Source organism: Marmota marmota, unplaced genomic scaffold (assembly GCF_001458135.2).
Source record: "Marmota marmota marmota unplaced genomic scaffold, marMar, whole genome shotgun sequence".
Lineage (NCBI taxonomy): Eukaryota > Metazoa > Chordata > Mammalia > Rodentia > Sciuridae > Marmota > Marmota marmota.
The window spans coordinates 904193-916977 of NW_026000208.1; the positions used below are offsets into that span (position 1 = coordinate 904193).

Consider the following 12785-nt stretch of genomic DNA (forward strand, 5'->3'; position numbering starts at 1 on the left):
TCTCATGATGAGGAAAGTGATCTGAGGGAGACTACATCTTACTCTGAACATTGGGAGCCATTCCAGGCTTTAAATCAGGCAAAGCATTATGAGGCTTGTGCCTCTGTGCCATGACAGCACAGAGACCACTGGGCATCTAACAGAGAGGTCTCAAGGAGGGTCAGCATTGAAGAAAGAGACAGGAAAAAGTTGCCACCGCAATGGAGAGAAGGGAAAACACTGGCTATCAAGATGGAAAAGCTGGTATGACCTGGTGATTGATCAGAGGAGGAAGAAGTTTACCGGGTTTTTAGCATGGGCATCTGGATGCAGAGATGCTGAAGTGATTATGATAATTATCATAATTATCCCTATTATGATAGTTAATGAGAAGGCAGCAATACTTAGTGGTTGTCCTATCACTCATAAGGTAAATTAATTACATGGGCTACTCAGCCTCTCAACCTAGAAAGTATTTTATTGATCAAAGTTACAATGTTTAATTCATGTTGCTGGCAGAGTTGGTTGATGTATGTCTTTGACAAGCAACTAGGCTCTTTTCTCTATTGCTGTCAGGAGGAATGGTTTAGACTAAAGTTACTCCAAAATTCAGGTAATCTTTTTTGAGATAAGTACCCTAATATATTATGTTGCTTATCACTTAATACCATCCACAGCAATACACTGGATTCAGTCACTTCATGAGCAATTTTTAGAATTTATAAAATTATAAATTAAATTTATTTTTAATTGATACATTAAAAACATAAAACATGAACTATTCTTCAGCTTCTCTTCATTAGAAATGGTATGGCTTAAAGTGAAAGCACTCCTACTAAGGTTGTTATATGGCCATTTTATACTAGCACACGCTTTAAAATATTCCAGATACAGGCTATAATACTCTACCGCACATATTTTTTGTATGTTCATTCTTCCACTTTCCAGATGTTGGAGCAAACTTCAAGTTGTTTTTTGGGGAAACCTGTGGCCCTTTCAACAGAAAGTTGCTGGACCCCCCCACAGCCCTAGGACGGTTGTATGAAAGTTTATCATACTTGGTCTCCTATACTTTCATGAGCAGCTCTCCCTGTGAAGAAGTCTTTGCCTTCACCTCAGGTTATTTTCATTCAATATATTCCCAGATGAGAAATTTCTAGGTATGAATTGTATTAATATATTTAAGCCCCTTGAAGATGCATTTGGCTAAAATTATTTCAGGGCAAATGGTAGTAATTTATACTTTCAGCAGTTGTATTTGAGGGTCCTGGTTTCATAACAAGCTTATGAAACAAGCTTAAAATAGAACATTGATGTTCTATTTTATTTCTTTTGATTCTCTGCCAGTTTAATCAAAGAAAACAGTGATATTTATCTAACATTTCTGTCTTTAAATACTAGGAAGATGCAGCAGTTTTGGTGCTTACTTACTGTTTTATTTCTTTTTAGTGTCACTTGATGTCTTTTGCTTATTTATTTATGAGAGTTTTAGTTTACTTACATTGTATGACAAAAACCTCTGTACAAATTTGTTCACATTTTCACACTTTCATATAACCAGGTCTTGAATTTATTTTCACTCCTTATTGCTTTGTATTTTCATATATTCTTGGTTTTCTTTTTCTGCCTTCTGTTTTCATATTGTTAACTGTTGTAAAACTTTTCAGTGGAAATTTTATTTCATTTTTTATTTGTAATGAAAAAAACCATTTTGTTATTATAGTAATTTATATCTTATAATTCAATCAGATGAAGGGTTCCCTCCCCCCTTATCATTCCTTAAAGCAAGTTATTAGGTTTATAATCTGCTATGAGATAAATGTGATATGTGTAGTGGAAGATTATAAATCAGGAAGTAAACTTTTCTTCTGTGAAGTAGAGCCAAACACGTCCAAACTATGGCACCAATCATATGTTATTATCCAAATGTTCCACAAGGGGCAAAATGCTCATGCACCCCATGGATAAATGCCTTGAAAAACCGTTAGAAACTCTCTTAAGTAAAGTAAAAACAAGCCAGAAATTCTAGATGCACGTACCAGTTTACTGTGTCAGCCATAGCAAATTTTGGATGAGGGCTAGCTGTCAGCTGGCCATTGCTATCATCTTCAACAGGCATTTGATTTTGATAATTTTGAGCAGATGGACCCTCCAAGTTTCTGGAGGATCTGAGCACAATAAACCTTGCTGAATATCACTTGTAACCAGGCGGGTAGTGGGCATGGGATCTAATAGTCCTAGACAGCTTGGCTTTGAGAGTACTGAAATCCACTCTCAACCCTGCTCCTCCCTACTATAGATTCCTAAGCAGTAGTGCCTCAGCACCTAGGGCACTAGTGATTACTGAGTGAAGTTTGCAGTAGACGTGGGGAAAAAGACTTCACCTTGGTCTATTATGTAAAAGAAAATAAGGAACGTTTGGCAGTAATATTGGTCAAGTTATGGGCGAAGGTCATAAGGCACCTAATAGCACTGCGGGAGGGGCGGCAGGCTATGGTAGCACCTGTAGCACCATTAAACGGACGCTAGGTGGCAGACGAATCCCACCATCACCACTTTTCTCGGCTGGGACTTTCGAGCGGGATATGAAATTGCCTTTTTGGATTCAGACAGGACAAGGGGTGGCAAGCAGGGCTAATGCCCCCCACCCAGGAGAAGAGTAGTGATCTCAGTGATCTCTTTTGTGTATACCACCCTTTTGTGAGCCTGGATGTCTTTCTCTAAAACAGGCCAGTTTACACCCTTGTCCCTTTCAGTCCCCACCAGGTCATGTACCAAAGAGTTGACTGCAGTTATTTAACCATTTCAAACACAATGCGACACCCCCGCCCCTGAATTAAGATTAAACCTTCCCTACCAAGAGCTTCCCTGGACCTCCATATCCCACAGAAACCCCCTCCTATCACCCCATCCTAACCAGCTACTACTGCTTGGATCTGCAGTGTTCCTAGCTCCTTGAACTTTTTGTTTTCCTTTTCCCTATTATAAGCCTAGCTATTTTGCAGAGAGAATGTTTCCATCCCAGTTTCATTGTGTTGATGAAACCCCCAAAGCTGAGCTGCTGGACAATCCCTTTGGGCCACATGACTGACAAACATCTCTTTGTTTCTCCTCATTGCTAAACACACCTGGAGATTTGTGATCCTGCCAGTAGATGATCTTCCTTCCCCACATATCCCTAATGAAATACTCTATTTGAAATTACAACCTTACCGGCTTAGCACTAACATGTACAATTTAATTAGCCTATTGTGTTGTACACACTCACCTACAAAACTAGAATAATAATGTTTAGTTGGAAGGATTTTTGAGAGGATTAAATCAGATAAGGTATGCAACCCCCCTCTTGATTCTGGCTGCCTGACAGGTGAAGTTTCACTTTTGGTTTAATGAAAATCTTACGATTCTACCACCCACCACAAGCAGTATCATTGTAAAGATGAATGGTGTGCTCTCCTTGGAAAATAGCTTCGTCACCATGGTTTTTACTATCGCGGATAGTAATCTTGGTGTTTTTGTCTACACAGGCAGTATGGTAAAACTTGGCTCCCATTACCTAGGGTAAAAATTAGAATAAAGACAAACACTTCCATGTTATGCTGAAAGTATATTTTTATATATAGATATAGATATTTACTTTTTTGCAGACAGTTTTACTGATAAGTCATTTTAACATTTAAAGAACAACCTATTACAATGCTACATAAACTGTACCAGAATGAGAGAATAGCTTGTCAATTCATTTCACAAAGCCAGCACAAATCTGATACCAAAACATAACAATTATAACACAAAACAGAGAACCACAGATCTCACTTAAAAATACAGATGCCAAAATACCAGAGAACAGTAGCAGATTAAAATCAACACCACATGAAATTTCACAAAGCTTTGGCAGATACAAAACCAGATTGAAAATTCAAAGTTACACACACGAAACTGGAACAAAACACCAGAAACAAAGTGCCCCCCACCCCACCCTGTAAATAGACACTGACTAGGGACCCAAAGGAACAAGATCTGTAACACCAATTACTGGGGAGGGGGACTGCTGGTGGGGTCATCAGAATTATCACTGGCATCAGGCTCAGGCTCAGGCTCAGACTCATCCTCGTCCGAATCTTCGGACTCTAACTCTGCCAGTGCTTCGAGGTAATGGAATGGCCAGCACCGTGGATCTTTCTTATGGAGCTTGGCCAAAAACCTCAGGACAAGCATCTTGCTGGTTTCGAGGAATGCTCGGGGCCCCCAGAGGAACTCATATTCTGCTGGCTCAGTGCAAGGAATTCTCCTGTACTCTAGGTACTTATGCCTCACAAACACTTCGGTGATGAGCTTCTTCAGGTCTCCCAAGAGACCATGTGTCCCCCGGACATCAAACCCTAACTTGAACAGAAAACTGAAGATCAAATTCTCCCTGACACAATTGCCTTTCATAAAGATAAGGCTCAAAACCACCATCAGGAGGCCAAACTTGGGCCGGTCTAAATAGGATGCAAAGAAACCACCTTGAAAATGCCCCTGCTTGTTGATGAGAACGTAAGAGTGGTTTTGGGTATCAATTTCCTTCAATTGACAGCCAAAGGCACACTCCAGCTTATCGTTGGCACGGCTGAAGATATCTAAGCACTCGTCTTTGTACTCTCGGATGATGACATTCACCATCTGCGAGTGCTGGATTGGCACCTTGACTTGGTCCTGGACCAAGAAAAACTGCACCAATGCATTTGTTCTCTCATTTGGGGGAGAAAATGACTGAGTCTCCCCTTTGGGATCCTCCTGGATGGCACTGGATCCCTGAGAGAGACATGGGACCTCAGAGATAATCAAGGACTGAGGGCTATATGGGCCTTCACAGTGACCCACATCCCTTGAGGTACTTGGGCCTTCCCAAGCACTCAGGGCCCAAGATGTGCTGGGCCCCTCCCAGCCACTCAGGATCCTGGAGGTACTAGGACACTCCCAGCCATTCATGCCACGGGGAGTGTTTGGGCACTCCCAGTCACCCAGAACCTGGACAGAGCTTGGCACCTCCCAGTCATACAAACTGGGATTCTCCCAGGCCCGTGGGCCCTGCCAGTCACGCATGGCCATTCTATGGCCACTGTTGTCCTCTTCGGGTTCCAGATGCTTCTTCTTCCGGGTAGCTTTGCCCGAACGACGTGGTGGCTCCACGGTCTTCGAGGCTTCTTGCACGGTGGCAGCTGCCTGGGGTGCAGCTGCTGTAGCCATCAGGATGGTGGGCACTGCCTTGGATGCCTGTGAGGCATTCACATCAGGCTGTGGAACCCACGGGACAGCAGGCAAGGCCTCAATGCAGGCATATGGATCCTGCAAAGCAAATGGCAGTGACCTCGGGCTCTCCGAGGTGGCAGATGGGCCTTTAAAGGCATTAGAAGAGGCAGGCTGGAAGTGGGAGGTAGATGGAAAGACCCTTGAGGTGGCAGTAAAGGTCTCTGATGTGGCAGGCAAATTTTTCCAGGCAGTTGGCAGGTGTGCTCTGGTAGCTGACACTGCCCTTGGAGCACAGAAGGTGCCTGCAAAGATCATGCGGTCTTTTGAAGGGGCCCGTTTTTCCTTCGATGAAGTCCTACGGTCTTTAGAAGAGCCCCTAGGTTCTATAGAAGAGGCCCTGGATTCTCCAGATGGAGTCATGAGTGATTTATCGGAGCCCCTGGGAAAATTTTCTCCCCCTACGGGGGCTCCGGGCTGGGCCTGCAAGATGGGGGGTGGGCCTTGCCAAGAAGGCTGGAGTTGCAATGCGGGCATTTCTGCCTGCGAGCCCGTGGGCTGGGCCTGCTGGGTGGGTAGCTGGATTTGCCCGGCTTTTTGGGAGGCCTGAGCCCCCCGAAAGGGCTGCTGCTGCTCCAGCTGGACGATCCGAGGGGCCTGACCCTGGGCCTCCTGGGCAGGCAGGGGCTGCCAGAAGTGAGTGGGTGCCTTTGGCGCCTGCCAGGCCAGTGCCTGCGCCTGCTGCACCTCCTGGTACTCCATCGATGTCGGCAGCTCATGTGGCACCGGAGGCTGACCTTTGGGGGCCTGCCAGATGATGGATGGGCAGTGCACAGCCTGCTGCGGGGCAGCCTGTTGGACAGACAGCGGGGTCGGCAGCACTGGCTGGGGCACCTGCGGGCCAGCGGGTGGCACCACAGGTACCTGCGTAGCTGGTGGTGCCGTAGGCACCTGCGGTGCCACCTGCACCTGCGGGGCCGGCAGCCGAGCCTGCGGGGCCTGCCGCAGTGGGGGTGGGGGTGGCAGGGCTTGCCAGAGCTGTGGCTGGGTGGGCAGAGCCTGTGGAGCTGGTCGGATGGGTGGTGGTGCCTGGCGGATCAGTGGTGGTGCCTGGCGCATCATGGGTGGGGCCTGGCGGATCACAGGTGGGGCCTGGCGGATCACAGGTGGTGCCTGGCGCAGCACAGGAGGGGGGCCAGGGCGTATTGGTGGGGGGCCGGGCCTGATGGGTGGGGGCCCCTGGCGCACAGGTGGTGGTGCCTGCCAGGCGATTGCAGGTGCCTGCCAGGTGACCTGGGTGGTCTGCCAGGTCAAGGGCGTGGCCTGCCAGCCTTGAGGGGGTGCCTGCCACCCTGGAGAGGTGGCCTGCCACCCGGGGGGTGTGGCCAGCTGCACCTGGGGGACCTGCGGGACTTGGGGAACCTGTGGAGGTGCCCTTATGACCTGAGATTGGATTTGCAGGATCAAAGGTTGACCCTGTGGGGCCCAAGTAGCCACAGGCTGTGAGGGGGGGGGCACTGGTTGCGCCATCGGTGCTCCTGAGACTGGAGGCTGGATGATGGGAGCTCTCCCTGGAGGATGAATCATCACGACACCAGGACCTGGAGGCTTGGCCATCGGGGTTGCAGAAGGTGGAGGCTGGGTCATCAGGGCTGCCGGTGGTGGAGGCTGGGCCATCGGGGCTCCTGGAGCAGGAGGCTGGACCATCAGGACTCCCGGCGTCAGAGGCTGGGCCATCAGGACTCCTGGTGCTGGAGGCTGAGCCATCGGTGTCCCAGGAGGTGGAGGATGCGCCATCGGTGTCCCGGGTGGAGGAGGATGAGGCATCGGGGTCCCCGGAGGGGGAGGATGCGCCATCGGGGTCCCCGGAGGTGGAGGAGGCACCATCGGGGTCCCCGGAGGGGGAGGATGGGCCATCGGGGTCCCAGGAGGGGGAGGATGGGCCATCGGGGTCCCAGGCGGGGGAGGGTGAGACATTGGGGTCCCCGGAGGAGGAGGATGAGGCATAGGGGCTCCGGGAGCAGATGGATGCAGCATCAGAACTCCCGGAGTTGGAGGCTGGGCCATAGGGGCAACCGGAGGGGGAGGATGGACCATCAGGACTCCGGGAGTTGGAGGTTTGCCCATCGGGCCCCCCAGAGGGGGAGCCTGGACCATTGGAGCCCCCAGGGCAGGAGGCTGGGGCATCGGAGCCACCGGGGCAGGCAGCTGGCCCTGCGGAGCCTCCCAGGCAGGTTGAGGTGCCTGCCAAGCGGCCAGGGAAGCCTGCAAGTCAGAAGGAGGTGGATCCCAAGGGACCGGAGGAGCCCGGGAGGAAGCAGGCGGGGCCCGCATCAGAACAGTAGGGCGGCTATAGACAGGCGGCTTCGGGGCCTCCGCTGGAGGGCTCGAATCACCCAGATTCTTACTTAGCTGCGACATGTCCCTTGGCTGACAGCTGGTGGGTCTTTTCCTCCGACAGCTGCTGGGCCTTTTCCTCCAGAGAGAAGAGAATGCCTACGTGGCTGTTCAGAAGCTCCCTCCCTGCTGAATGGTGAATAGGAAGTGAGTGCTGCTCGCTCTGCAGCTTTCCGCAGTAAGAAGGAGGGGGGAAGGGGGCTCAATCCCGCCCCTTCCCCGCCCCCGACCACCACAAGTGGATAGAGCAGAGGGGCGTCTACCAAAGTCCTGGCTGACACAAGATCCCTTCTCACTCCCTCCCGCCCCCAAATGCAGCCCAGTCAGACTCTTCATGCATGAGTTTTCACAGGGGAGTGACAGCAACAGATTTATGTTTTAGAAAAATCACTGTGCTGCAGTATAAAGTGGGGACAGACCACTGGCAACATGGAAGCTATCCAAAAGGGGGGAGACTGTGTGGTCTGAGCTCAGCTATGAAGCACATTGACGTAAGAGAGACTCCGCAGCTATACAAGACAGCTATTATAATTTAATGCAGGAGTTAAAGAAATAGGGAAGGTATGCAGGTCTCTGAGGGAAGTTTCTGGGGTAGTTTATTCTCTCAGGGGAACAGTGGAAGGCACGTGGGAAAATCAATCCGTGAGTACTGACTTGAACATGGGGGCATTTCTAGTGCTGTGTGACAGCCACACAGAGATGCCCTGGAGGCACACTGGTATAATAGTAAGATTTCTGAGCTAGGAGTCCAGTTTAACTATTTAGGAAAACAGCTGTGGGAGTGAATGTGGTTGCAGAAGAAGGTCATTAAAGTGAAATTCCTGACACATATCTTGAAGAATACAGGCATTTTAGAGGCCGAGAAAAATCATGGCAAAAAGTAGAGGGAGAAAGCAAAGGAATCTTGGAAGTTAAGATGTGCCAGAAATCAGTGAAAGGTAGCATTTTCAATATAGGGGAAACTGCTTGTGAAATGGGTAAGAGGAGGAAATGAATTGAGAAAGAAATTTTTAATATGAAAACAAGAGAAATGTGCCAGAAAATGAGCAGATAAGTAAATCCAAATAGAAAGAAAAATGGATGAAGACTAAAGAAAAAATTTCTGGGAAAACTACTCATGGATAAAAAATAATTTACAAACAAGGCAGATGATACATTAACAGATAAAGCAGAAGACATGAAACCTACTGAGTGAGAGTATACTACTCTCTGACACAAACAAACTAACAATCTTAGTTGTTTTGGGCAGTTTTCTGGAATATTACAAAGTAATAAATATTAAGGATGTTTCATTTACAAGGGGCTGTTTTCAGCCTAGGGCAAGAGTCCACAGTGAAGAAAAAAATGCCACAAGGGGGCAGAAGAGGATGATGAAGGCTACACCCCACTCCTAAGTTATCATTAGACAGTGTTTCTCAAAATTTGGTAATTATGAATCCAAAGGAAGACATATACACACTCTAAATGTTACTACACCTTTAAAAATGGTAGTAGAATTTTGAGGTGAGGTTTCAGTGGTTTTCTGGCCATTGAAGGGATGTTATTATTTTAGTAACCTCTTCTTTTCAAAGACAAGTGGCTTTTTCAGGGTCCCTGATGATAGATCATTCCTGTGCATACCCAGAGAAGGCTAGAAATCACAGAGATTTGAATACAGAAAGCTGTTTCTACAGAATGGATGCCCCTAGGCTTCCCGATTTTCAGTCCCTTCCCTTGGGTTCATAGCCCAGATTCACATACTAGTCTCTCATTGCATAAGGGTTGAGAAACTCCTCAGTGGGACCAACTCAAATGCATAACTCTCATGCTCCCCTACTATCAATCAGTCACATGTTGTTTCTGACCGTGGATACTTTGGGGAGACAATTCATTTTCAACCTATGACATTTCTGCCCTCACTAAAGCATACTTTTTCCTACTCTGACCCAAATGTATAAATTAATCAGAGATTAAGTTCTCCCTCTAACCATTTGTTTTCCAGATCTGTGATAGGTTTTACCTATGGTTCACCATGCTGTGGGTCATCTCACAGGATAAATGGCTACCAGTAGGACCAATCTATCCTCCTCAACGCTGAAACTCAATGAATAGTACTGCCACACAATGTCAACTCCCACTAAACCTATTCTGTGAAAAGAACCCCAGTTTATACCAATAGGCAACACACAAGAAAGAACAGATTAAAAATAATTCAGAGAAACAAAGTAAACCATATAGGTGTAATTAGAAATGAAATATAAGCAACTCATACATCTGCAGCTTTGCCACTCCTTGATTACCTTCATGAACTACCAGAGAAAAATTGGGGTTTATATATCCGGTGATTCTTAGAAGCCAGTAAAGTGGGTATAATGAGTTTATCCTCTTTAAAAATGTATCTGCCTCTTTTAGGCAATGGATGCTTTCAGTCCCAGGTCTAAATTGAGCTCCTCAATTTAGCTACTTATAAATTGCTTACCCCCAATATCAAATACACCCCAGCAGCCACAGGATATACAGCCCCATTGTGAAAACTAACCATCTTTAAAACAGCAAAACCCAATGTATCCTGAGACTAGAAGGACATTCAGACCACAAGTCCTCAATAGGTCTGTACAAATACCTCTTCTTGTGCAATCACCCTTCTGTGTGGATAGCCTTCTTCCTCAACATGTCTGTGACAAGCATTGTCAAAATTTCCCTTCCTTACTTCTCTATAAAACAGCTTGAAAATTCAAGGGTGGTAGAAACAAAGGGGACACAAACACAAAATTCTTGTGAAATGTTGGCATCTGTCGGTCCTCTGATTGAAAAAGACTTTCAATGAACTGCATCAGTATATAACAGAGGTGTGAAAAATAATTTTAAAAAATTGGAGGAAGGAAAACTAAGGATAGAGTCATAACAGCAGGAAAATGGTTGACTTGAGAGCAGGCTGCAGCCTTGTTTTTTTTTTGTTTTGTTTTGTTTTGTTTTGTTTTGTTTTGTTTGTTTTGTTTTTACTCTTGCATCCTAGATTGTTTTGAATGGTTAGTAAGGGGCTGTTGAATGAAAGGTAAGATTAGCACCAGAGCTGCCTCTCGCTAACTCCTACTAGATTTGCCAAAAGTACTTGTGCATAAAACAAGCAGTTATAGTTTTCATAAACTCTAAAATTAGTTATTTATGAAATGTTTTTGTTAAATAATCTAGATGTCCAGTAATATGCTGTATATAAAACTAGATTAAAAAAATAAAATCTGATGCAAGATCTTATTGTTCAGCACATAGGGATATTCAATATGGTATTTTTTAGAGCAATAAGGCATCATTGCATTGTTTAAAATCCATATTTATCATTACTGACGCAGATAACTGTGTATTCGCTTCTGCCGGGAACATGAGTGGTGTGGGGCTGTCGTGCTGATTGTAGCACTGAAAAGGAGAAAAAAAAAATCCAATGCTGTGAAAGAGTCTTGAGTATTCTCCAAAAAGACAGGCTGAGCAGGAAAATTAACAAAGCACAAGAGAAAACAGACATAAAATGTTTTTGAAAGAAGAATTGAAAAGACTTCATTAAAATAGTAAAAGTATCATATATTGAATATTTATTATTCGATAAAATACCATCCTCAGAGCTTTATATACACTATCTATTAATTCTTCACAAAATCCATGTGTGTGGTCTCATTTTACATGTCAAGAATTTAGGCTCAAAAGGTTAATTGCCTTGTCTGCAATCTAGCGATGTATGACAGAAACCAGATTTAAAGCCTGGTATGTTTGTTGTCAAAGCCAGCATTCTTAACAATTACACCAGAGCTGCCCAAACCTTTTTTCTGAAATTTAGATACATTCCTACTCCTCTCTTGATATGTTTAGTTTTAAACTGTTTAAACAGAGTGCAGTAATGCATGCTTGTAATCCCAGCTACTCAAGGGGTTAAGGCAGGAAGACTGAGAAAGGGCAGCCTCAGCAACATAGGGACAGGGACACCCTATCTCAAAATAAATAAGTGCATGGATAAAACTTGGATATATTAACCTACAATGAAATGTGCAGCTTTAAATAGTCTGTTTAATTAGCTCTGCTATCAAGTAACAAATACTCAAAACAAGACAAATATTTTCATTATCAAAGAAAGTTATCATTTTCCTTTTTCGATTTTCTACCTTCCCAAACACTTTGATTTCTTTTATCTTCAACTTGTTTTGCCTGTTTCCAAATTTCATTTAATAGAAACGGCATAGTGCATGCCATTTTTTGTACCCAGTTTCCTTTGTTCAGAATAGTTTTAAAATATAAGTATGTATTGGTCTCACTCTCGAGAAAGCTCACATTCTCCCTTGAATGTGTATCTGCCAACCTTCCGAAATAAACCTCTGTCTATGAAAAAAAATGTAAATATGTACTGAAAGTTTTCTATATTTTTTAATTCTGAAAATAATTCCATTATAACTCCATAATTTTATCTATTACCTTTTGACATTTGAGATATTTACAATTTGGTGCTATTATGAAAAACGTCAGACTGAAATATTTTTGTGGGTCTTTTCTAAGCATATGTTTTCATTTATCTTAGGTAAATAACTAGGGGTTGAATGGCTGGGTCAAAAGGTAAATGTTTGTTTATAAGAAACTGTGACAGTTCCCCATATTAGAGTTAGATCATTTTACACAATCAGAATAGAAGACAACTGCAGATACTCAACAGTCTTGCAAAATGTTGTAGTGTTAATCTTTTTGATTTGGTCATTCTAGTGAATGTGAAATAATTATTGTACAATTTTTCACTCCAATTAGCAAGTATGAGATTACTAATTGCTTTGCATCCTTGTCAAAATTGACATTGTTGTACATTTTTTATTTTAGATATTCCAGGGGATGAGAAATGTTGTGTCCTTGTGGGGGTTTGCTAATGTTTTTACTTTATAATTAGCAGACAAATTTTTAGAGTAGTGGTGAGATTACAGAAAATTTCAGGGAAAGTTCAGAAACTTCTCTTGTGGATCTCTCACCTACAGAGATTTCCCTTGTGTATCTCTTTCCCTTATTATTATTAACATATTGCATTAGTATGTTCATTACAATCAGTGAGCCAAAATTGATATATTTCTATTAAGTAAAATCCACAGTGTACATTAGGGTTCACCCTTTATACTATGCCCACGATGTATAATTGTCAAATCAGTCTAATAAGCATTTCCATCTCCTTAAAT

General features: G+C 44.5%; 1 protein-coding gene across 1 annotated transcript; it reads right to left on the reverse strand.

Annotated features, from left to right (window-relative positions):
* Nucleotides 1-3574: 3574 nt before the first annotated feature.
* On the reverse strand, nucleotides 3575-7763 carry Magel2 (MAGE family member L2). Its single transcript, XM_015506590.2, has one exon. It carries the CDS (start codon nucleotides 7630-7632, stop codon nucleotides 4012-4014), a length of 3621 nt encoding a protein of 1206 aa, XP_015362076.1. The 5' UTR covers nucleotides 7633-7763; the 3' UTR covers nucleotides 3575-4011.
* Between the last annotated feature and the right edge of the window lie 5022 nt (nucleotides 7764-12785).